Below are 21,920 nucleotides of genomic sequence, written 5' to 3'. Positions count from 1 at the left end.
CATCAGAAGCTCCTTTTCTCTGCCTCGCACCACAAGCCCAGAATACACCACTCCTCTCCTCAGACAAGACAGCAGCAGAGGCCATGTGTCACCGGTTAGTTACAGCATTCTCATGTAAGGACCCTTTGATGCACGTCAGCACATTCGCTGCATTCGGCTACATTCAGCTTTGTCACGGACTATGAGACAGGCAGACAGGATGGTGTTAATGGCAGCCAAGCGACATTTGGTCAGTTGAGTTGGTGTTCAGGCGGTGTCTGTCCCATTTCACAGCACACCCAGTCGATGACATCACCCCTCAGGCCCGTGGTGTGGCCGAGTGCCAGCCCTCTCTGGTCCCACGTGAGCCCCCGGCCGGCGGTCAGCAGGAGTCACATGACCCTGGCACTGTGTGCAGTCGCCCAGGCAACGTGAGCTCTGTCACCCTAGTCTAATGCAATCCAGAAMCACACAGACAGGCAGGCAGGGAGAGGGGCTCCTCTCTGTAGAGGACCTGGGCCGGCGGTCCCACACCAACTAATTGGCTGGCCGCTTCAGTGATGACGGCTCTGCTCAGTCTCCCACTGTCATCAATCAATGAGGCTGTTTATGGAACTGTAAACAGTAAGCAGCACTACAGAGAGAGTACATAGAGACTCAGCATAAAGACCCATCTCAGACCAAAACACTGAGACATAGACACATCATGAAAGTAGAGTTAGATAGGACAATAGTGTGTCTTGGCACTACAAGTACGCAAACCTGGATATTTTAGTGTTTTAGCCTAGTACTCTTAGTAGACATGCAAATCAAAAACAAAGCCTTTTCCCCTCTCTTGTTTCTGAGCTCTTTCCTTCATGTTGGTTAACTCTTCATTTTCTCTTTAATTTCCTTTCAGTATGACAGACTTAACCTGATTAAAGTAAGCATTTCCTGTTGCTTTTATTTGCCCATTGATCCCCTAGCCCAATTTGACCAGTGATGACCTCTTCCCATCCTCTGTAGATGTGTGATGCACAGGTGGCAATGCACAGCCGTCCTCCTCTCAGCAGCCTCCTGTGGTGTGATGTCAGTCTGCGCCCCTAGCTGTCTCCACTTCCTGTCTCAGACCAGAACTTCCTCCTCTCCTCTCTCCTCCCTCCTTAAAGTGTCACTCCTTTTGTACAATGTGTGATGTGTCAAAACGTTGATATAACATCTCATTTGGTAGAGCATGGTTGGTTGTGTGTTTTAGTAGGTGTGGAATTGTGGGATTTAGCAGTTGGTAGTGGGTTCGATTCCCATGGGGGACCAGTATGAAAAAGTACTAAAATGTATGCACTTAGATCAGATTATTCTTTAGGCTTGGTGCTACAGTCTTTATTTACTGTTCCACTAGGTTGATCAGGCCTTCTCAGTTCTGTTCATCAGAACTACGCTGTTGTTCTAGTGTTGATTGAAGATATGTGGGTTATACCTGATAGGTTTGTCTGGGTTACAGCTAGCGCTGGCCAGTTCTGGTTTGGCCTGGTAGTGAGTGAGTGAGTGAGTGAGTGAGTGAGTGAGTGAGTGAGTGAGTGAGTGAGTGAGTGAGTGAGTGAGTGAGTGAGTGAGTGAGTGAGTGAGTGAGTGTGAGTGAGTATGAGTGAGAGTGAGTGTGAGTGACTTAGGTGAGTGAGTGCTAGTGAGTGAGTGAGTGAATATGAATGTGTGTGAGAGAGAGAGAAAGGAGGAGAGAGAGAGAGAGAGAGAGAAGAGAAGAGATAGAGAGAGATAGATAGATAGATGACTCTGGCCTGGTTGTGTAAAGTAACTAGCCGTCCCAGGCCTTTCTGATCCTCAGGGGAATCCAGGTTAAGACACTACTGCCGTACACAAGCTCTCTCTGTTACACAGTGCACTTAATCAGTGGGTGTTAACCTGATTCGTAGTGCTGCTGACACACATCCCCAGACACACATGTGCTTCGTGGGGAAGCAAACATGTGATTTAGACATGCATGCACATTTACTTTTGCTATAAAGATGCACTTACAAACATGCAATTACCCCAACTCTAAAACACATTTACAATGGCACGCATACACACACACTATGCAGACACCATAAGGYTTAAGTCGTCTCTCACGCCTCTGTCACCTTCAGATGAGATTAGCCCTGTCCACGTCAGAGCCCAAAGCCCAGGGACAGGACTGGGGCCTCACAACTCTCAGACAGGAAACACTACACGCTTATCTGATAGCTGAAATATTGGATTATCTACATTCACATCTCCAAAGGATTGATTGACAATAGTAGCCTCGCACCAGTATGCCTCTTGTATGTTGTCACTGAAATGACCAAACATATTATTTGTAGTTGTCTGGTTAAGTTTTTTTATGGCGTCAAGAGGAAGCCATTTTGTTCTACTCCTGCTATTTACTACTTGACACAAACTGACATTTATTTACCGCTAAAATCGCGCTTGATTATCCTGCCCTTTATTCACCCACTGGATGGTCCCTAGCATGCCTCCCTCTCGGATCACAATGGTGAGACGTATTACACTCTCCTTATAGCCCTATAAAACAGAAGCAGGTGAGTTATGGTCCTGACAATAACAGTGTGTATACTGCCCTCTGCTGTCAGAAAATATACAACACACAGCAGTACACAATTCATCTCTATACACAAACATTTAGAAGCAACTCTAAATCGTTAATACATAATTTAAACACGTAGAAACAAAGATAAATATATTGTACCACACACAACCCTAGCCCAATCTACCATCTGATTATCAAATATCCATGCAAATGAATATTTGTGAGGCCCAAAAACAACACAGAAATCAAGAAATCGATGAAAAGTCTAACTAAAATATGTGACAAGCTCAAAGGGATACAACTCTGTTGGATAGCAGCAGAGGCCTGTATTCATGGTAGGATGTGTCCACCCAGAGGTTGACATTCACACCTTCTATAAATACCCACTGTCGGTTTTTATTGTCCCTGGACCTCTATGTGTTTATGATATTGAGCCCTGTGGCCAAGTATTGGTGTGTCCTTGTCTCATTGACTTACACTTGTCTTTGTTCTCTCCTATCTGCTTTGCTCCTCGCTGTCTACAGAAGAGCCAGAGCTGGTACAATGTAAGTTTCATCCTCTTCTTACTCTTTGTGTTAAGAGGTGTGTGTGCGTGTGAGAGAGAGAGAGATTATGAGGTGAAGGGTCCTAGACCTTGTTTAGAATCACACAAGGGTATATGCCAAAGGTCACTTTCATATGGAGCTCAGGCTTACCCAGGATGCTAACCAGTGGGATTTAGAGTTCTAAGAGTCTAGGGTGACAGTGTGATGGCATGCTGAATTAATCAGAAAAATGACTGATGTCCCAGATGAATAATAAATTAACCAAATGCTGTGAGGATGAATAAAAGTGTCCATTTTGTTGCAAACTCCCATACCTTACTACAGATGTGATTCAWAGATGAAATGGTTGACAGACAGAGGCATCTTGTAGCGAAAGTATGGTGACAGCCTGATCCAGTGATCTCAGTCCAACACCAAGACCATTACACCAAGAGGTCCTGACTTAACACAAGGTTGCCGGCCAGTGTACTAAGAGACAAGGTTGCTACATTCTAATGGGGCTGAAATGAGTTCCTTTCGTTATGATTCTTCTAAAACTGCCAAGTAAATCTACTTGATGGCTCAGTTGGCCATCTTTATGTGAGAAAGGATTTGATACCCAGATATGGTGTTATTATGAAGCCATGGTTTCTCCTATGGTGTCTCTGTGGGACTCCATTTTCTTTTCCCTTGTTCTGTTGTTTTATTCCTTTCTTTTGTTGTTCTTTGTGTCTATATATTCCCCCTCTTTCCCTAGCATGAAAGACAACACATCCTGAGAGTAAGCATGACTTGTATTCTTGTGCAACTTTTCAAATATCTCTCTGCTTATTCCTTTTTCTTGGATCGCTTGGCTGGTCTCCCTTTCCACTTGTCTGCTCCTCATCCCTCATTGATTTGATTGATCAGTACGTTGTTTCCACCTGAGAGCGAAGCCACAATATGCAGCACTATGGTGGTTAGATGACACAATGCCATGGCCACATTGTGGTTGTGTCTGGAAAAATAGTGTTTTCAAAATGGCTGCTGTGTGAAGGGGAACTATAGGCTTCTCAGAGCTGTGATGGTGGTGATGCAACAGGGGTGTATTCATTAGTCGGAGACCGTTGCAAAACATTTCGTCTGTTGCGAACATTTCACCAACGGAAACTGTTTACTCCAAACGGAAAATGTTTTGCCATGTTTTTTTGTCATTTTTGTTGTTTCTTTTTTGAGGTAAACGAAAACGAGAGTTTCTAATGGACGAATTATTGTATGTCCCTCCCTGTTTCGTTCCGTTTGCTTCCATTTTGTTCCTAGAGTAAACGGTAAACAATTTCCATTGCAAAACGGTCTGCGACTACTGAATACACCCGAGGTGGTAACAAGTCTGCTCAGTGTATCATACTAAACCCACGGACCATGGTCAGTGTCTGGAGCAGCCCTGAATGCCTTGAATGACAGGGGAATGGAGCATGAGACTGGTTAGCATGTTCCAGTCCTCCTACGTCTTCAAATGTGTTCGTTTTGTCATTATGGACTCATTTATAGGTTATAGTTGGGCATTGTCGCATAGTGAAACCTGAAATGGGGATTCTCCAGAATGTTGAGAAAAAACATGGTCCACATCTAATGCTTTCTGATACTCTCACCTTTAGCTACTCACCTTAATTTCTCTACTGTTCTGCCGTTACTAAAGGAAAGCATCATAATGCCAATCTAGACATGATGTTGCTCCCAGAAGCATTAACTATGTAATTATGCCTAATCTCTGTTCTGGACCATTGAAACGTATATCGGTATGTGTCTGATGCAGTGCTATACCTGAGGGTATGTGGTAGGCCATGCAGTCACTGTGTTTCTCTACAAGGCAGTGATGTTCTCCCATGGCACTGAACCTACTGCGATTACATCACAACCGTCCTGATATGAGGTCTAAGCCCAGTAGAGACACACAACAGGCCCCACCCTGCCGTATCAACTTTCCTAATGACTCTGTTGCAATGCTTTCATGGCAACTGTACAGGTCCTACGCAGGCAGTTGAGGTATTAATAAGGAAATCAATGTCTGCCAGACCGAGTGTAGTGGCTCATAGTATCGACAGTGACTAAAGTGGCTGGTTTAAGAGACTGCTTTTCTCCTAGAGATTTGTGAGGTGAAATGTCTGCCTCCTCATACTCTCTGGTCTATGAAAACATTCTAGTTTATCTCCCCTGCATATGAGAGAGAGAGAGAAGGGGGAGAGACATGTTTACTCTGAGGTAGATTCTCACACAAAGGACACCACTGTAGATCTCCTAACACATATGTTTTACAGCAGTGTGTCTTATGCAGGACAGGGTGAATAGTCAGCGATCCTGGCTTGGCTGTGTTTCTAAACCAGCCAGCACCTCTCTGCTGAGCTGTTCCCACATCTGGTTCTAATCAACAGACCCTCCACCCTCCCAGCATCAACAGACCATTGGCAGGGAAAGTGTCAAAGAAAGGTGTGTTTCAGATTGAGACAAAAGTCTTCACACACACATTCATGCACACTCCCTTGACAGTGCCACTTACAATAGCTATACACATGCATACACCTTCCTGGCCACTCCTCTCTAGAGTGGTTTTGTAGCAACCTACGGACAGTGGGGTGAGAGACTGGCCTCATTGTTTGTGTGGGGATAGACAGTAAACCACCCCTGAAACTAATGGGGCCCCACCCTGGTTGACTGTGCCGGTCTCCGACATCTCTCCCTGTTTACCCAGCAGGTTAATGATTAACCGCCACCTCGGGGACTGTCTATATCCCCATCACCACCTGGCAGCTACACTGTCCTAGGACTTGTCACATTGTCACCTGGAGAAGAACGGAGATAGTCGAATCAATAGCTTCTGCATTTGCTTTAGTCTTCATTTTCCTTTTTAGGAAAAGCTCTTGGAAAAACTTTTAATTCAGATACTACTCGATTATCTGACTGTTTTTCTTGGATGCAGTTTTCGAAGAGAGTGAACTTGCATGGCTCGCAAACGTCTGATGAAACCTTATTCACGGGATGCAGAGGCATTTTCAACAGGACGAAAGCTGTTCACGTCTGAGAGGGATCTGTGAATGATCTGCACTGTTTTCAATAGTGTGCTGAGGATTATTTTGCTTCAGTTTCCTGGAGCTTATTTCTCCTCACTGATTTGGCTAGATGTTGAGGGGGGTTGTGGAAATTGAGTAAGCAGGAAAGGTGTGGAATTTGTGGCGGAATTCCAGGGCACAATTCCAACCACAAGTGAGCCTAATGGAGTGCCAAATGTAGCCACAGTTTTTGTTTTGTTGCTGTTGTCGTGTCCACCTCCCACCACTGTGCTGATAGGTTGTTTTACCCAGCTCAGAGTCAGAAAGGCACAGAGATTGGTTCTCGTCTATCTAGTCTGATCGTAGTTACTGACAGGGATCTGGTTTCAGGAGTGCATTACTTGACCTTAAGGGACAGGAGAGTTGGGGGTAGAGAGTAGGGAAATAGGTCACAGGGATGCAGGGGGGGTTCAGTAATAGTAACACCTCTAAATGTGTTAAGCCTCTCATGCAATTGCTTTCTAATAYCTGAATGGTCAACAACAGGGGAAGTGGACATACTCCCAGAGGTGCAATACTCCAACTGCATTAGACTGAGCTGTCATGCGACTCCGCGCCGCACCACTCAAGATGAATGGACTTGTTTTTCTTCACGCAGCGTAGAAGTAACTGAAGGTTGTGTGCACATCTGTCCTCTGTAACTCAATCACCTTGTCAGCCAGCGAGACGGGACTGCACTGCTTTCCAGTTAGGAAACAGTCTCTCTTTCTCTGTGTTTTTCTCTTTACCAAGGATATTTTTCTTGCTTTCGCTGCTGGTGTGTCTGAGCTGTGCTCACCAAAGCACTCTGAGGCGTCTGGATCTGGACAGGGTAACACTGCATGCCTGCCAGAGCTGCCATTATAATAAAAGACTTGTGGCCAGGGTTACTAGAGGCCAACGGCCGCAGCTCCTCTCTGTGTTTGATAGAGACAGAGGGAGAGGGAGAGAGGACTGGAATCATGTGGCAGCAGTCAGCTGGGTCCAGCTCTCACACTGAAAGGGAGTAGCACCCAAACCGGGTCAGTCACAGCAGTCTCCAAGAAACAACCACTGGACAACAACAGCTCTGTCTGTTTGTCTGCAGCAGACCTGGACCACCCGCATTGAAATCCACCGCTCTGAGGACCCCACGAGGGCACCACTGGTTTAGGTGTCCGCCCGTGTGCCTGAGGGAAGTGAGTGGAATATGGAGGCTCAGGAGGCTCACAGAGGACTAGAGTCAGACTGGCAGGTGGAGGTGGATAAAGCCCTGGCTGGGTGGCTCCCACAGGATCCGGCCCGGGGAGAGTTTGGCTGGGAGTGGGGCTGGGCCGCCTTGGACCACCAAGACCAGGACTGGGAGTCAGAGGAGGTCCCTGCAGTAAGTGACTGACCCTACCCCTAGAGAGCTGATGCCAGGAGGGGTAGCGGCAGGGAGGGAAGAGGGGTGAGAAGGTTGGAATGGTCAGTTTGTGTACTGTACCTGCTCCAAGAGCATAACTCTGTGGTTCCCTCCCGCAATTATATTTTGGAAAGCAAATGAAATGAAAGGCATGAGTCAGTAGCTATTTGCATTACCATAGTACCCATGGACCCTTTCCCTGGACAAAGTAAGAAGCCTGTAGTTTAAGGGGAATAGGCAGGCTTTTGTTGTGAAACGGGGGGTCTAATACTCTTGATATGTTAGGCAGTTATAGAGAGTACTTTCTGTGAACATTTCTAGACTGTAAATATGTCCGACTCATAATCCAGCCTTTTTCCAGCCTTCAAAGTTCTCGAATTTATCAAGTTTTCTTGACAGGCACCAGTGGTTTTCATTCATAGCTTAACAGAAACAGATGATGTCTATCCATTCTGGGCTGTTCTTGTTATATGAGTATAGAACAGTCTGATGTTTTCCTTCAGATTGAAGCAGCGAGAGGTTTTTCCCACGAAGGGATGTATTTGGTTACCGTACTGGCAGGCATTGTTTCCTGAAGCTGTTCCTATTAAAAGACAGCATCTGGCTCAGACACATAGACCACTCACCCCTGCACTCACACTGGCGGTGGGTCACAGCAATACTTCCCTCTTTAAACAAGCCTGAATCCAGGACCAAGATAAGATGTACCTTAATGCCTGAGAATGTAACAAGAGAGAATGAATTCCTCTGTGTGAGAACAGAACATTTCTTCTCATGATCTAAACCGACAATGGACGCAGACTATGTTTTATAAGATAAACCAATAGCTACATAAGGGTTTGCTAACAGAACAGATTTGATTTGTGTCTTTGTCCCTCTCTGTCCTTCATATTAACTGTTGCGCCACAAAAAGCAGCATTGTGTGTGTTCGTATAATGATGTTACTATATATTGTTGTCTTGGGAATGTGACTCACATTAGGAATGCTCACGATGCCCAAAAGCATGCTTACTGAATGTCTTGAAGTGGCTTAATGTCAACAGGGGATCGTGCTTTTGTATAAAATGCCCTTGTGAAAATGGATGCAGTCCATTGCAGTTCAGTGTGTATATGTGAGATAGAGAGCGTGTGTTCAGGAATGTGTACGTGTGAGTCGTCCCTCTCTCAAGAAGTTATCATTGTTGCTCTCCGTCTCTCCAGGTGTTGAGCCCCACATACAAACAGCGTAATGAGGACTTCAGGAAGCTCTTCAAGCAGCTACCGGACACAGAGCGGCTCATCGTGGGTGAGTTACTAACGCAAAATACTAGGCAACTATGACCAATTCTGTCCGCAATATGGTGGATATAGGAAAATCTTTTGGTTTTGGACACGTTTGCATTGGCTGGTTGGAGTCAATTCCATTTAAACTATCAATTCAGGTAATTCATCTTTTGAATTGACTATGATGAAATATAATTAACCCCGACCTTGATGGGTGGATGTATTCTTCCTGGGCTCTGATATTTGACCTCTGACCTGTGCTGGCAGATTACTCCTGCGCCCTACAACGAGACATTCTCCTGCAGGGCCGACTCTACCTCTCAGAAAACTGGATCTGTTTTTATAGCAACATCTTCCGCTGGGAAACGCTGGTACGCACTGGGCCTCTGCCTGGGGCTTTCTATTCTTTTGATCTTATCTATATGTCTCTGGTGTTGGTTAGTTTACAGTATTGAAATAGAATTGATTGTATTTTTATGGTTTGCATCACAGTATATATTTCCTTAATGTGGTTCAGGAACAGTTCAACAGATATATTTATCTGAATATTAAGCAATGCTGGGGGGAAAACTATTTTGCTTGCATGTGTGTGCAGCTGACAGTGAGGCTGAAGGACATCTGCACCATGACGAAGGAGAAGACAGCCCGCCTCATCCCCAATGCCATCCAGGTGTCCACAGATGGTGAGAAGGTAAGACAGGAGAGGGACTGAATTTTTGGCATTCACTGACTGAGGGGAGGCTCAAACCTTCTCCTTCGCCTTATTTCAGAGCATATTTTTGAATTATTTCCATTCTCTCCTCACAGCACTTTTTCACCTCATTTGGAGCGCGGGACAGGACCTACATGATGATGTTCAGATTATGGCAGAATGCACTGCTGGACAAAGTAAGCCAGCAACCTCCATTAACCTCATCACAAATAGATCTACATGTTCAGTATATTGCTACTTTTCTTTTCCATTGAATCCAAGTCTCTGCTGTACTGAGTGTCGTCTCTAACCCTGTGCTCTAGCCCTTGTGCCCCAAAGAGCTATGGCACTTTGTCCATCAGTGCTATGGCAACGAACTAGGCCTGACCAGTGACGACGAGGACTACGTTCCCCCTGACGACGACTTCAACACCATGGGGTGGGTGTGGTTCCCAGATACAGATATAAACAATGCCTCATCAATTACCATGGTTGATTAAAATGCCCTTGATCTTCTGTCGGGTTATTATGAGAGGCTGGCCTCATTACTGAAGCAYACACAAATACACACCACCCTCTCAGCCCCGCTTCACATCCCTCTCAGCAACACTCCAGAACTCCTAACCCTAACCTCCAGCTGGTCCCTGTTCCCCCACGGTGATGGTGCAGGTTCTGTGAGGAGATCCCTAACGAGGAGAATGAGATCAGTAATGACAACTCGTCTAAGAGCAGCGCGGAGGCCAAACACGAGGGCAGCCCACCATCCATACACAAGAAATGCATCATCACCAACAGCACCATCAGCTCGTCCATCAGCAGCGAGCCCCTCTCTGTGAGTCTCTGCGACATAATAGAGGTCAGAGGTTAAATCAATTACTGTTATTTGTTTTGATGGAGTGGGAAATGCATTTGTTATTCTGCCTATAACTTGCATATGGGGAATGTTTCGTAATTTGATAACCAAAACATGAACACAGACCAATCCTACTCATAACTATGTACTAAAGTATCCTACAGTGTCTTTCTAGTGACTAACCCCCTCCTCCTCCCCCTCTGTGTGTCCTAGTTTGACCTCCCTCCAGAGGAGTACATCGACTGCCTCCCTGACGGGGAGCTGCTGGCCTTGCCCCTGGTGCTGGAGCAGAGCCTATTGGAGGCCAGCGGCCTGGTGCCCTCAACCTCCCTGGACTTCAACGACAATGAAGACATCCCCACCGAACTTAGCGACTCCTCAGAGACCCACGATGAGGGTACGGCTTCAATCTTCCATCCATTAACAGATTTGATGCATATACTGTATATATGGCATGAAACAGGCTCTTCAGTGATGCCGCTAAGTCTTGGTAATACTGTCTCCATATGATATTATGTCCCCAAGGGCACTTCATCTAAAGTGTGTTTCCCTCTATGGCTCTCCAGCAGGGGAGGTGCAGGCCTTCCACGATGACCTTAAAGGGAGACAGTACATCGATGAGGTTTACAAGTTCAGTGTGGACAAGATGTATGACATCCTCTTCACAGAATCCCAGTTTATGACCGACTTCATGGAGCAGCGCAGGTTTTCAGGTCAGTCAGACATTCTGTCCGTTGGCGTTAGCATCACATTATTGTCTCTTCCATTGGTGTTGTCCTTTGACTATGTAGTGATCGAATGTGTATCCATATAACGCCACACAGATATAGTGTTTCACCCCTGGAAGAAGGACGACGCAGCGGGGAACCAGACGAGAGAGATCATGTACACCATCTCCCTGTCCAACCCGCTGGCCCCCAAGACAGCCACGGTCACAGAGACGCAGACACTGTACAAGGCCAGCCATGAGAGTGAGTGCTACATCATCGATGCTGAAGTCACCACACACGACGTTCCCTACCACGACTACTTCTACACGCTCAACCGTTACATGCTGACACGGGTGGCCAAGAACAAGTGCCGGTTAAGGTGAGGAGGGCCTTATAGCAGCTGTTGTAATAACATGTGGCTCTTGAAACTATTACATGTTCATTTAGAAACGCTGCCTCAACTTAAACCAGTGGATGCCTTGTCCCTAGGGTGTCCACTGAGCTGCGTTACAGAAAACAGCCATGGGGATTAGTGAAGGGCTTCATCGAGAAGAACTTCTGGAGCGGGCTGGACGAGAACTTCCGCCATCTTGGTAAGTTCCTCTACTAGCTGTTAAGTCTGTCACACCAAATATCCAGCAACATTTAATCTGATGACCGGAAGCCATCCTAATGTATGAACGTAAAAGCGGCTTCTGTGGTGCCCTGTCAGAGTTGGAGCTGTCGAAGGTGGAGGATGTGGTTTTGGGGTCGACCCGGCCTTCTCCCAAGGTCAAGGGGGTGAAGACGTCTGTGAGGCGGAGGAAGAGACCCCTGGTCCACCTACGGAGCCAGCACCTGGACGACGCCCTCCTCAGCCCCGTCACCACGCCAACCGATGATGAGGTCATCCACCGCATCAAACATGCGGGCGTGACAGGTCAGATGGCAGGGGTACACTTTTTTTTTGTTGTTGTTGTTTTTTTACTTTCTTTAACATTTTTTATACTCTAATACACACTCTTATAAACTCTTAATGCACTGTAGATTCTTATACACTTTCATAAGGTACATACATTACATACACTGTTATACATTTCCACACATCATATTGTGTTAAATATATCTAGTTGACCTGGTCCGTGTTTGGTCTGCCCCCCTCAGGTTCCACTCAGACCAGGCACATGCCTGAGCACCTTCCTGGAGGCTTCTCCCTCTACAGCGTGTCCAAACTGCTGCTCATCATCAGCTTTGTGTGAGTACACTCTCTATCTCACACACACTCATACACACACATGCAGTATACACACTCACTTTCAGATCCATCTTAATCATTTGTGTTTCATGTGTAGTCATTTCAGTTCAACTCTCTTTGAAATCTTTAGTAGTTATCAAAAATCTGATTCTGTGTTAAACATTTGTTTGTTTTGTTTGTCTTCTGAATGTGATTCTCCTCTCCTCTCCTCTCCTCTCCTCTCCTCTCCTCTCCTCTCCTCTCCTCTCCTTTCATTGCTTGCCATAGGATCTGTCTAAGGTACATCTGGCTAAAGATAAACCTCTTAGACCTGACCAGGAAACGTACTCCTTCCTCATTGTAACTGGTTCATTAAAACCTCTTAAGGATCCGCCCCTTTTTTTAAATTTTTGCCTAAAATGACATACCCAAATCTAACTGCCTGTGGCTCAGGACCTGAAGCAAGGATATGCATAATCTTGATACCATTTGAAAGGAAACACTTTGAAGTTTGTGGAAATGTGAACTTAATGTAGGAGAATATAACACATTAGATCTGGTAAAAGATAATACAAAGAAAAAAAACATGTTTTTTTGTATTTTTCTTTGAAATGTAAGAGAAAGGCCATAATGAATTATTCTAGCCCAAGTGCAATTTAGACTTTGGCCACTAGATGGCAGCAGTGTATGTGCAAAGTTTTAGACTGATCCAATGAACTATTGCATATCTATTCAAAATGTTGTGTCAAGACTGCCCAAATGTGCCTAATTGGTTTATTCATACTTTTTCAAGTTCATAATTGTGCACTCTCCTCAAACAATAGCATGATAATATTTCACTGTAATAGCTACTGTATATTGGACAGTGCAGTCAGATTAACAAGAATTTAAGCTTTCTGCACATATCAGATATGTCTATGTCCTGGGATTTTTTTTTGTTTCTTACAACCTCATGCTAATCACATTAGCCTACATTAGCTCAACCGTCCCGAGGTCAGGACACCGATCCTGTAGAGGTTAATGAATATGCAGACTAAAGCAGCTGTGTAGCTTTCATTACTCATCTTCTTTCCTTTGTCCCTTACATTCTTCTGTTTTCCTCTCCTCCTTCAGCCTGGTTTTGCTGGTGTTCCTCAACATGATGCTGTTCTATAAGCTGTCGATGCTGGAGTATTCTGCACAGCATCTTACCACCTGGCAAGGGCTGCGGATACATGAAAGGTACGCTAAGTCGCTAACCACCCATAGGTTTTTGGCATTATGCCAATTGTCTACATAATACTAGAATTGATATGACTGTGTACTTAGTCAAACCCAGACTGCATATGCCTGTTTAGTTTAATCTGAAAACCACATGGGCTTCATCCTGTTTTCCCAACCTCAAAAAACGTGTGGCATCTGRGTGTGTTTGACAGTATGTGTGTATTTCTGTCTAGTAAACTGCCCCAGACGCAGATGGAGTGGGCCCAGCTCCTGGAGTCCCAACAGCTTTACCATGACGCTGAGCTGCAGAAGTGGAGAGAGATCATCAAATCCTCAGTGGTACTATTAGACCAGGTAGGGAACAGTGGTACTATCAGACCAGGTAGGGAACAGTGGGATACTATCAGACCAGGTCAGGGAACGTGGTACTATCAGACCAGGTAGGGAACAGTGGTACTATCAGACTCAGGTAGGGAACAGTGGTACTATTAGACCAGGTAGGGAACAGTGATACTATCAGACCAGGTAGGGAACAGTGGTACTATTAGACCAGGTAGGGAACCGTGTACTATCAGACCAGGTAGGGAACGTGGTACTATCAGACCAGGTAGGGAACAGTGGTACATCAGACCAGGTAGGGAACAGTGGTACTATCAGACGCAGGTAGGGAACAGTGGTACTATCAGACCAGGTAGGGACCAGTGGTACTATAGACGCAGGTAGGGAACAGAGGTACTATCAGACCAGGTAGGGAACGAGGTACTATTAGACAGGTAGGCGAACCGTGGTACTATTAGACCAGGTAGGGAAACCGTGGTACTATTAGACCAGGTAGGGAACAGTGGTACTTATTAGACAGGTAGGGAACAGAGGTACTATTAGACCAGGTAGGAACAGTGGTACTATTAGACCAGGTAGGGAACGTGGTACTATCAGACCAGGTAGGGAACAGTGGTACTATTAGACAGGTAGGGAACAGAGGTACTATTAGACAGGTAGGGAACAGAGGTACTATTAACCAGGTAGGGAACAGTGGTACTAATTAGACCAGGTAGGGAACCGTGGTACTATCAGACAGGTAGGGAACAGTGGTACTATAGACCAGGTAGGGAACAGAGGTACTATTAGACCAGGTAGGGAACAGAGGGTACTATTAGACCAGGTAGGGAAACAGAGGTACTATAGACAGGTAGGGAACAGTGTTACTATTAGACCAGGTAGGGAACAGAGGTAACTATTAGACCAGGTAGGGAACAGTGGTACTATTACAGACCAGGTAGGGAACAGAGGTACTATTAGACCAGGTAGAGCGAACAGTAGGTACTATTAGATCCAGGTAGGGAACAGAGGTACTATCAGACCAGGTAGGGAACAGATGGTACTAATAGACCAGTAGGGAACAAGAGGTACTATTAGACCAGGTAGGGAACAGAGGTACTATTAGACCAGGTAGGGAACAGTGGTACTATTAGACCAGGTAGGGAACACAGAGGACAGATACAGTTACAAACATTAACACAAGGCTAAGAATCAAATCCTCTAGGTTTTCTTGCAGGGTCTCAAAGTGTGAAAGATATTTCTCATAAGAAACTATGATTATAGTTACTTGCAGGGTTTTAATGTTTTCTGTTTTCCTCTACAGATGAAAGACTCTCTACTGAACCTTCAAAGGGGCATTGGCTTAAGGGACTACAGCTCAGAAGCTGAGGAGAAAAGAAACCGTTACCACTGACATACGAGCTTAGGCCATGAGGGCATGGTGTGCAATATAGGAACTGTTTGTGTATAAGTATGCAAACAAAACAAAGAGAGACAAGAGACCAACCGACCGCCAGGCAAGCTGGCCCCAGTGTGACAGGGACCGCGTACCGGCTGCCGTCCCCCAGCTCACAGAGGTCATGACCCCGCAAGTCAGGAAGTGCCCCTATCACAGACAGGAATTGAACAGTGGGGTTCCCACAGCACTGAGGCATCGTGGGAAGGCAACAGCTCYGCTTACCTTGACGCCACTTCTGTCTCTTATTTTTCTTTGTCTTTTAATGTTGGAAGGACATTGTACTGTCAGCCATTGCCACATGGGGAATGGAGGACAACAAAAAGCTCAGCATGTGATTTTACTCCTCACCTTAACTCCTCTCAATGAGCGTCTGTCTGTGGTTCCATTCCTGCTCTGTGAGTGTCTAAAGACAAACAAAAGAGGAGAGATAGACGAGGAAAGGGGACCTACAGTCTCAAGAATTTCTATACTCCCTTGACTGTTCCAAACCGATCCTCCCCTACAGGTCCGCGCTGCAGTGTCCCTTTTATGAACTCCTCTGATCGTGGCCACAGATCATGCTCTAGAGTAGCAGGATCACCAGCAAATATATATTATAGAGTATATGTATGTCCAAGCACATTTCCACTGAAATGTCTCAACTGCCTTGTTTTTCCCCCAGGCTCAACAGTGCATCAGGGCTGGTTTCCCTAATCACCTAGAGCTAGGCTGTTGTGTGGGAATTTGYATAATGATTGATTCAATAAAGAGAAACGTTAAGAGATTGCAGGATGTTGTTGGGGATAGAGAGGATATGTAATGTGGCGTGTCAAAACATCCATGCTTGGTGGCAAATGGATCTCCTGTTAACAACAGGAATTTATAGAATTTAGAGTCTTCTTGAAGGTTTACGAATTAGCTTAACGTTGTATTGCCACTATTTTACTAGTTGGGTAATGCAGTTCATTGTCCATCAGACTTATCAACTTATCAGTTGTGGAACAGTATTTTGATCCATTTTTATGAATGATAGCTAGCCTGTCACTTCTACTTTCAAAGTACGGCAACAATACAGAGCTTTTATTTATCAGTTACTGGTGATTTGTTTTATGCACAGTGTTAATTAGTTCCATTATTTGTTGCACATTTATCAAAATTAGTTTGTACCGATCCATAAGACCCGAGAATGTAGTACAACTTGACCAGTAGTCTTTTCTGTAGGAAAAGACAGCATGCAGACTAAGAAGTCATTGATACTTGAAAAAGGGATACTGCAGCAAGACAATTAGGGAGACCTGTGTTCTTACATAAGTGTTTTATTACTAAACTGTGACTATATCTCTTAAAAATGTTTGAAGATGAAAATAATTATATAAATATATTTGAAATATATATGTATATTTCAATATTGAATATTTCAAGATATATACGCATAGCATATATTAATTGTTTATTTATGTATATAGGAAAGTTATCAGAGCTCTAGCTGGGTACAATAATTTATAAAGAAAACTGTTTTCTTCAGAAAAGCATGCCAGATATGTCTGTGACATGTCTAGTATGCATGTGTGCTTGAGTGTACTGTATGTTTCTGTGTGCGTGTGTGTGTGCACATGTGTTCATTTATACAGTGTGACATTTCTATCATTCCACACATGGATGTGTCTCAACATTTCATTTCTGGCACATGTAGCCAAACTGCCTTTTATAATGCCCATGCGTTTGGATGCAGCCTTGCATTAGCCTCTCTGGCTAACAGTTTACAATCAGCCCATATGGACATCTCTGTGTCCATGCCAAGTGGCTTGACTCAACCATACACACACACACCCTCTTTGCTTATCCATATCAACAACCTGCATCCCTGCTTATTCAAAATCATATACACACCCCCACTCTCCATGTCCAGTGTTTGTGTTGGAATCTGTACACAATTCCATTGAACCATAACAGAGGGTAGATAAAGCCTTCAGAAGATGTCATTCATTTTCAATTAGCTATTTGTCATTGATTTATTGAAAGACAAGTAAATACCTGCTGGATTAACCTCAGGTAGGCAATGTCTGAAGTGTAACCCCTAGCTGCGGCATGAGCTCAGTGATAAAATCACTTCCAAAAAGAGAAACAGTACTGCACTTTAAAGACCTTCCAAATGGTGAATGAAAGAAATTCAGTGGTATTGCAGCCCTTATGTTATAGTGAAACGGAAGCCCTTTTTTCATTCTAAAAAGTATTATGTGTATCCAATATAATAGAATGCTTACTCTGTAACTTTGATTGAAATTTCATTTCAACACATTTCTGTTCACTTGATGATGTAATTACATGATTTTGTGAGTGACTGTTCTCGCTTAAATATTTCAGGGTTAGACAGGACAGGAGTGGGTTGTGCGTGAACTGTGAAGGAGTGGATATCTATCTCTTAAATGCAGGGGCATCAAACGGATTTTGCCCCGGGGGCCGCATTCGGTCCTCAACGAACGAGGTCCGGAGTGACATTTTGAAAATGTGTTCTACAGTATTTACTCGCAATCAAAAAGTGCAACAAAGAAAATCCTCTATTCTGACTGTCTAGCTTTAATTTCGGTGATTGATAACAAGCTGGACACAGTCAAGAAACTGTATGAATGTAAGTCCATTATATGATTTCTACACAGTTTCGATTTGGTTTTAGTAGTTTTAAAGTATGTTGAGTATGTTTGACTCCCTGGCTTTAATGTGTGCTGGCGTTGCATTGGTGAGTTACTGAATGAGTGATCTCTCATGACAGACTATAGGCTAGATTCTAATTCTGGGTTTCCGATGTTACTGAATGAGCATGTTTTAGGCTTGGCTCTCCTGCAGCGTGTATTATTGGTCATTTATGGAAATCTTAAGATCTGAATAACAGTGATTGGAAAATATTTCTGTTTTATAGAAATCCCTTTCACAATCAAGCTATATTATACTGAAAGATATGCTGGGGTTATGTTTCAAATATGTGATTATATTTCATATGTGAAAATGTGATTGAAATGCTTTGTTTATTTTTTAAGTGTATGGACTTTTTGAGTTATAAAATTGCTTGGATTTCTAAATTTATTTCAGTAATTGAAATGGACCATTTCAAATAATCTGAAAGAAGCACGGTAACATACCCATGGGTTTCTCATGTTAGTAACTAGAATGTCTGCATAAGATGGGTGTATTAATTGTCATTCATTCCAACTTAAAGTCATCTAATTCTGAAATTCATGACAATACCACAAAACATTATAACTAGTTTATAAGTATGGAATTAGCTGTTATGCAGAATTATAGCATGTTCTGTGTCATATGAGTAAACATGAACTAGTTATAAGGGTATGGTTGATGTTTGTTTATGCAACAAGCTATTTATTATACCATATTGTAACAATATTCATAGAAAACACAGGCTATTCAATCATATTATTCAGCATTACAAGCAATCACCTAAAAAATATAACTCATGACCTCTCATAGATCTGATTAGCTTCTTTTTTTTGCGCGCGCGCTCTCACATATTTTGGCATTAGCAAGTATGATTGTATGATTGCTATTCTGGCTCTAAAGCTCTGTAACCAAGGCTCCAGATGTCTTGACAGCGCCATTATGTTGTCTTCAACACTGCATACATTGTGTTCTTCACTGACTACATTAATTGAAATATGCCTTGTTGAATCTCTGGCTAACTTACAGGAGTCCCAACCTTCTTGAAAATTACTACTGAACAAATGACTACTGAACACACTTTTTACACGTGTGTCTTGGCATTATCTTACTGGTGTAGCTCAGTTCAAAAACCTAATGTTTGTTTTTTAGACCTGTTTTGATCTGTAAAAGGATTCTTAATTAGATTTATATATGGTATACTGTAAGTATACGTTGTGTATATCTGCAGTCTACACACACTGACAAGAGAATCAAACCTGCGCTGTGCGTGGGTTTTGACTTGCCAATGACTTTGCCTAATAGAGACTAAGATAAAGTGGCTTTCTGGTAGATGTGAAGTAGAGATTGGAGGTATGAATAAAAATTGAACAAAAAGATTCAAGATTTGTGACGTTTTCTCTTTTAAAATATATGTTCTCCTTGATGAAGCCTACAAGAACTACATCAGCAACAACAACAAGGCAAAGAGGGGAATATTGGTGAGTGAAACATAGTTTAGGATTGTCTTGATGAATAAACTAGCTAGATTCTGGGGTTCTTACAGTCTTGATTAATAACAACTTTTATCAAGCACATCTGGATATACTATATTTAATCTCTGTTAACCCAGAAGTAATATTTTGCGTAATTTGGTCAGCTGCGTGATTAATTTGTGTTTATACGCGTTAGAACGAAGTCTCCACCCTTGCAAAAGGAAACCACAGACAGAAGGGTAACCCAGACACGTCACAGGGGATATAAAACTGAAGCATCCGTTTTGAACGTTTTCTCAACACCTAATCATTTTCTCATCGATTAATAAACATCTGATCTCAATACTTTTTTATTCTCCCAAAACTAGAATATGTTACGAACACGGTGCACCAAGTTGTATAGACTTGACGCTTTGCCAAAGTTTTGAAAAATTGCGTTGTTTACAAGCAGTGCACAGTCGAAATTGGTTTGCGCACACGCGCACTTCACAGAGGAGCCGTTCCATGACATAAATATGCAAATACGTTCTACAACGCGCCAATAGGATCTCGCTAGCTCATGCTTGTCTTCGCCTCATCTCCCTACTTGTTCTGCCCACTATGCTTAATTTGCTCCACTGTAAACGACACAGATTAACTAACTATGGTTAGTTATAAATATATTTCAAGAAACGCTCAGCCATGCCCTTGTGGCATGGTAATGCAATTATTATTTAGGCCACAAGATGGGGACAAGGTTCATCTACGCATACTAAGTAGGCTGTCAATGAAGGACGGATTTACGTGTTTTTTAGAATAATGCCATCCCACGCTTGTAGTACTGGATACATATTTACCAGACTAATATTACGCTATGTAGCCTGTAAAATAAATATACCTCTAGCACTATATGTGTGTGGGTTGTTCCTGCTTCAGCCATTATTCTACAACAACACATCAGTAATTAATTAGTACAGAAATCCCCATGCGCACAACAAATTCATTACTCATACCTTCTCAAAATGTGTCAATATTTTGACCATCAGATTTCAGAGTTCACTGTTCTCCTTGCAAAAGCAGTTCCTTATCCTCAAAGACCTTACTTGACATTCAGAAATGTGTATTGCGGGAACATGTTGCGGGACCATATGTACACCAATGTGATACTAATATATTTTTGCACTTTTTCTCATTCAAAATTGTATATGGGTATTTCTATGAAATATATATTTCTATGAAACATACACAAGTGTTGCTATTTTGGTAAGAACCAGATTCAGACCGTGTCAAAGTAACAATGTTTATTAGAGCAATATAGGCAAAGGTACAGGAAGGCAGGGTCAGGCAGAGGTCGGAAATCCAGATGGGGGCAAAGGTACAGGACGGCAGGCAGACTCAGGTAGAGTGGTCAGGCAGTAGGTTCAGGGTCAGGACAGGCAAGAGTCAAAAACCAGGAGGGTGAGAAAAAGAGGCTGGGGAAAAACCAGGAGCTGACAGGACAAACGCTGGTAAGCTTGACAAACAAGACGAACTGGCAACAGACAAACAGAGAACACAGGTATAAATACACAAGGGATAATGGGGAAGATGGGCGACGCCTGGATGTGGTGGAGACAATCACAAAGACGGGTGAAACAGATCAGGGTGTGACAGAACAAGCTAATATGTCTTACATAAAGGCCTTTTCAAGGTAATTGAGATACCATGTTTCTATTAAAATGGGTATTTTGAGCCTCCACATTTTAAGTATGTAATTTTTATCTCTTTGAAGTTATATTTAATTTGTATCACAGTAATGTATGAAATAATTAAACAAAAAATGTCTTTAATACATTTTGTTTTACAATATTTACCCAAATATATACAAAGACATACAAACATGAATAATGAGAGTTATATTAAAATATATTTATTTATTCAAATAAATATACTTTTGAAATAAACATTTTAAGCAAAGAAAATAAAAAACTAAATAGAGAAATCCACCATATTTTCAATGGGTGATTTCCACCGCTCTTGTTGTCAAGGCTGGCCTGCCAGACAAATATTGCCCGGCCGAAGCCCCCATTGGTCACTGAAGTAACTTTTGGGGTGTAACCTCTCAGTATGGCGCGGGAGTAGAACCACAGTAGAACCACATCTGTGGCAGCTTTGCCGCTACTGTTGATGCTTCTGATTTAGTATAAAACTATTGAATCCATTATCGTTCCAAAATATCATCTGAATTCAGAGGGATGCCGTGCAGTCCCTTTTTATAGTCCCATGGGGATGACGTCACAAGTGATTTGCTTTGTTGGTTGTTGCATCATGTGAATGTGATGACGTATGTCACTGACGCGGAAAACTGTAAATAAATCAAATCAAATCAAATTTTATTTGTCACATACACATGGTTAGCAGATGTTAATGCGAGTGTAGCGAAATGCTTGTGCTTCTAGTTCCGACAATGCAGTAATAACCAACGAGTAATCTAACCTAACAATTCCACAACTACTACCTTATACACACAAGTGTAAAGGGATAAAGAATATGTACATAAAGATATATGAATGAGTGATGGTACAGAACGGCATAGGCAAGATGCAGTAGATG

General features: G+C 43.2%; 1 protein-coding gene across 6 annotated transcripts in view; it reads left to right on the top strand.

Moving 5' to 3' along the window:
* The window catches only part of LOC111960682 (protein Aster-B), a 96,600-nt gene extending 77,342 nt beyond the window's left edge, over positions 1-19,258 (top strand). For 3 of the 6 annotated variants that reach the window (XM_070438721.1, XM_023982817.2, XM_070438719.1), the window contains 17 exons: positions 3,067-3,087; positions 3,824-3,847; positions 8,716-8,800; positions 9,046-9,149; positions 9,374-9,469; positions 9,586-9,666; positions 9,793-9,908; positions 10,139-10,325; positions 10,536-10,719; positions 10,889-11,035; positions 11,147-11,411; positions 11,522-11,625; positions 11,745-11,951; positions 12,176-12,266; positions 13,359-13,466; positions 13,682-13,802; positions 15,091-19,258. In XM_070438721.1, coding sequence (XP_070294822.1) covers positions 3,067-3,087; positions 3,824-3,847; positions 8,716-8,800; positions 9,046-9,149; positions 9,374-9,469; positions 9,586-9,666; positions 9,793-9,908; positions 10,139-10,325; positions 10,536-10,719; positions 10,889-11,035; positions 11,147-11,411; positions 11,522-11,625; positions 11,745-11,951; positions 12,176-12,266; positions 13,359-13,466; positions 13,682-13,802; positions 15,091-15,180 — 2,031 coding nt within the window. In that variant the 3' untranslated portion in view covers positions 15,181-19,258. The remainder of the gene's footprint in view (positions 1-3,066; positions 3,088-3,823; positions 3,848-8,715; positions 8,801-9,045; positions 9,150-9,373; positions 9,470-9,585; positions 9,667-9,792; positions 9,909-10,138; positions 10,326-10,535; positions 10,720-10,888; positions 11,036-11,146; positions 11,412-11,521; positions 11,626-11,744; positions 11,952-12,175; positions 12,267-13,358; positions 13,467-13,681; positions 13,803-15,090) is intronic. The other 3 variants (XM_070438714.1, XM_070438708.1, XM_070438710.1) reach the window with 3 other exon arrangements.
* Positions 19,259-21,920: the final 2,662 nt, after the last annotated feature.

This window comes from Salvelinus sp. IW2-2015, linkage group LG4p, assembly GCF_002910315.2.
Source record: "Salvelinus sp. IW2-2015 linkage group LG4p, ASM291031v2, whole genome shotgun sequence".
Taxonomy (NCBI): Eukaryota; Metazoa; Chordata; class Actinopteri; order Salmoniformes; family Salmonidae; genus Salvelinus; species Salvelinus sp. IW2-2015.
Note: the sequence above shows the minus strand (reverse complement) of the source record. Positions and strands in the feature narration are given on the sequence as shown.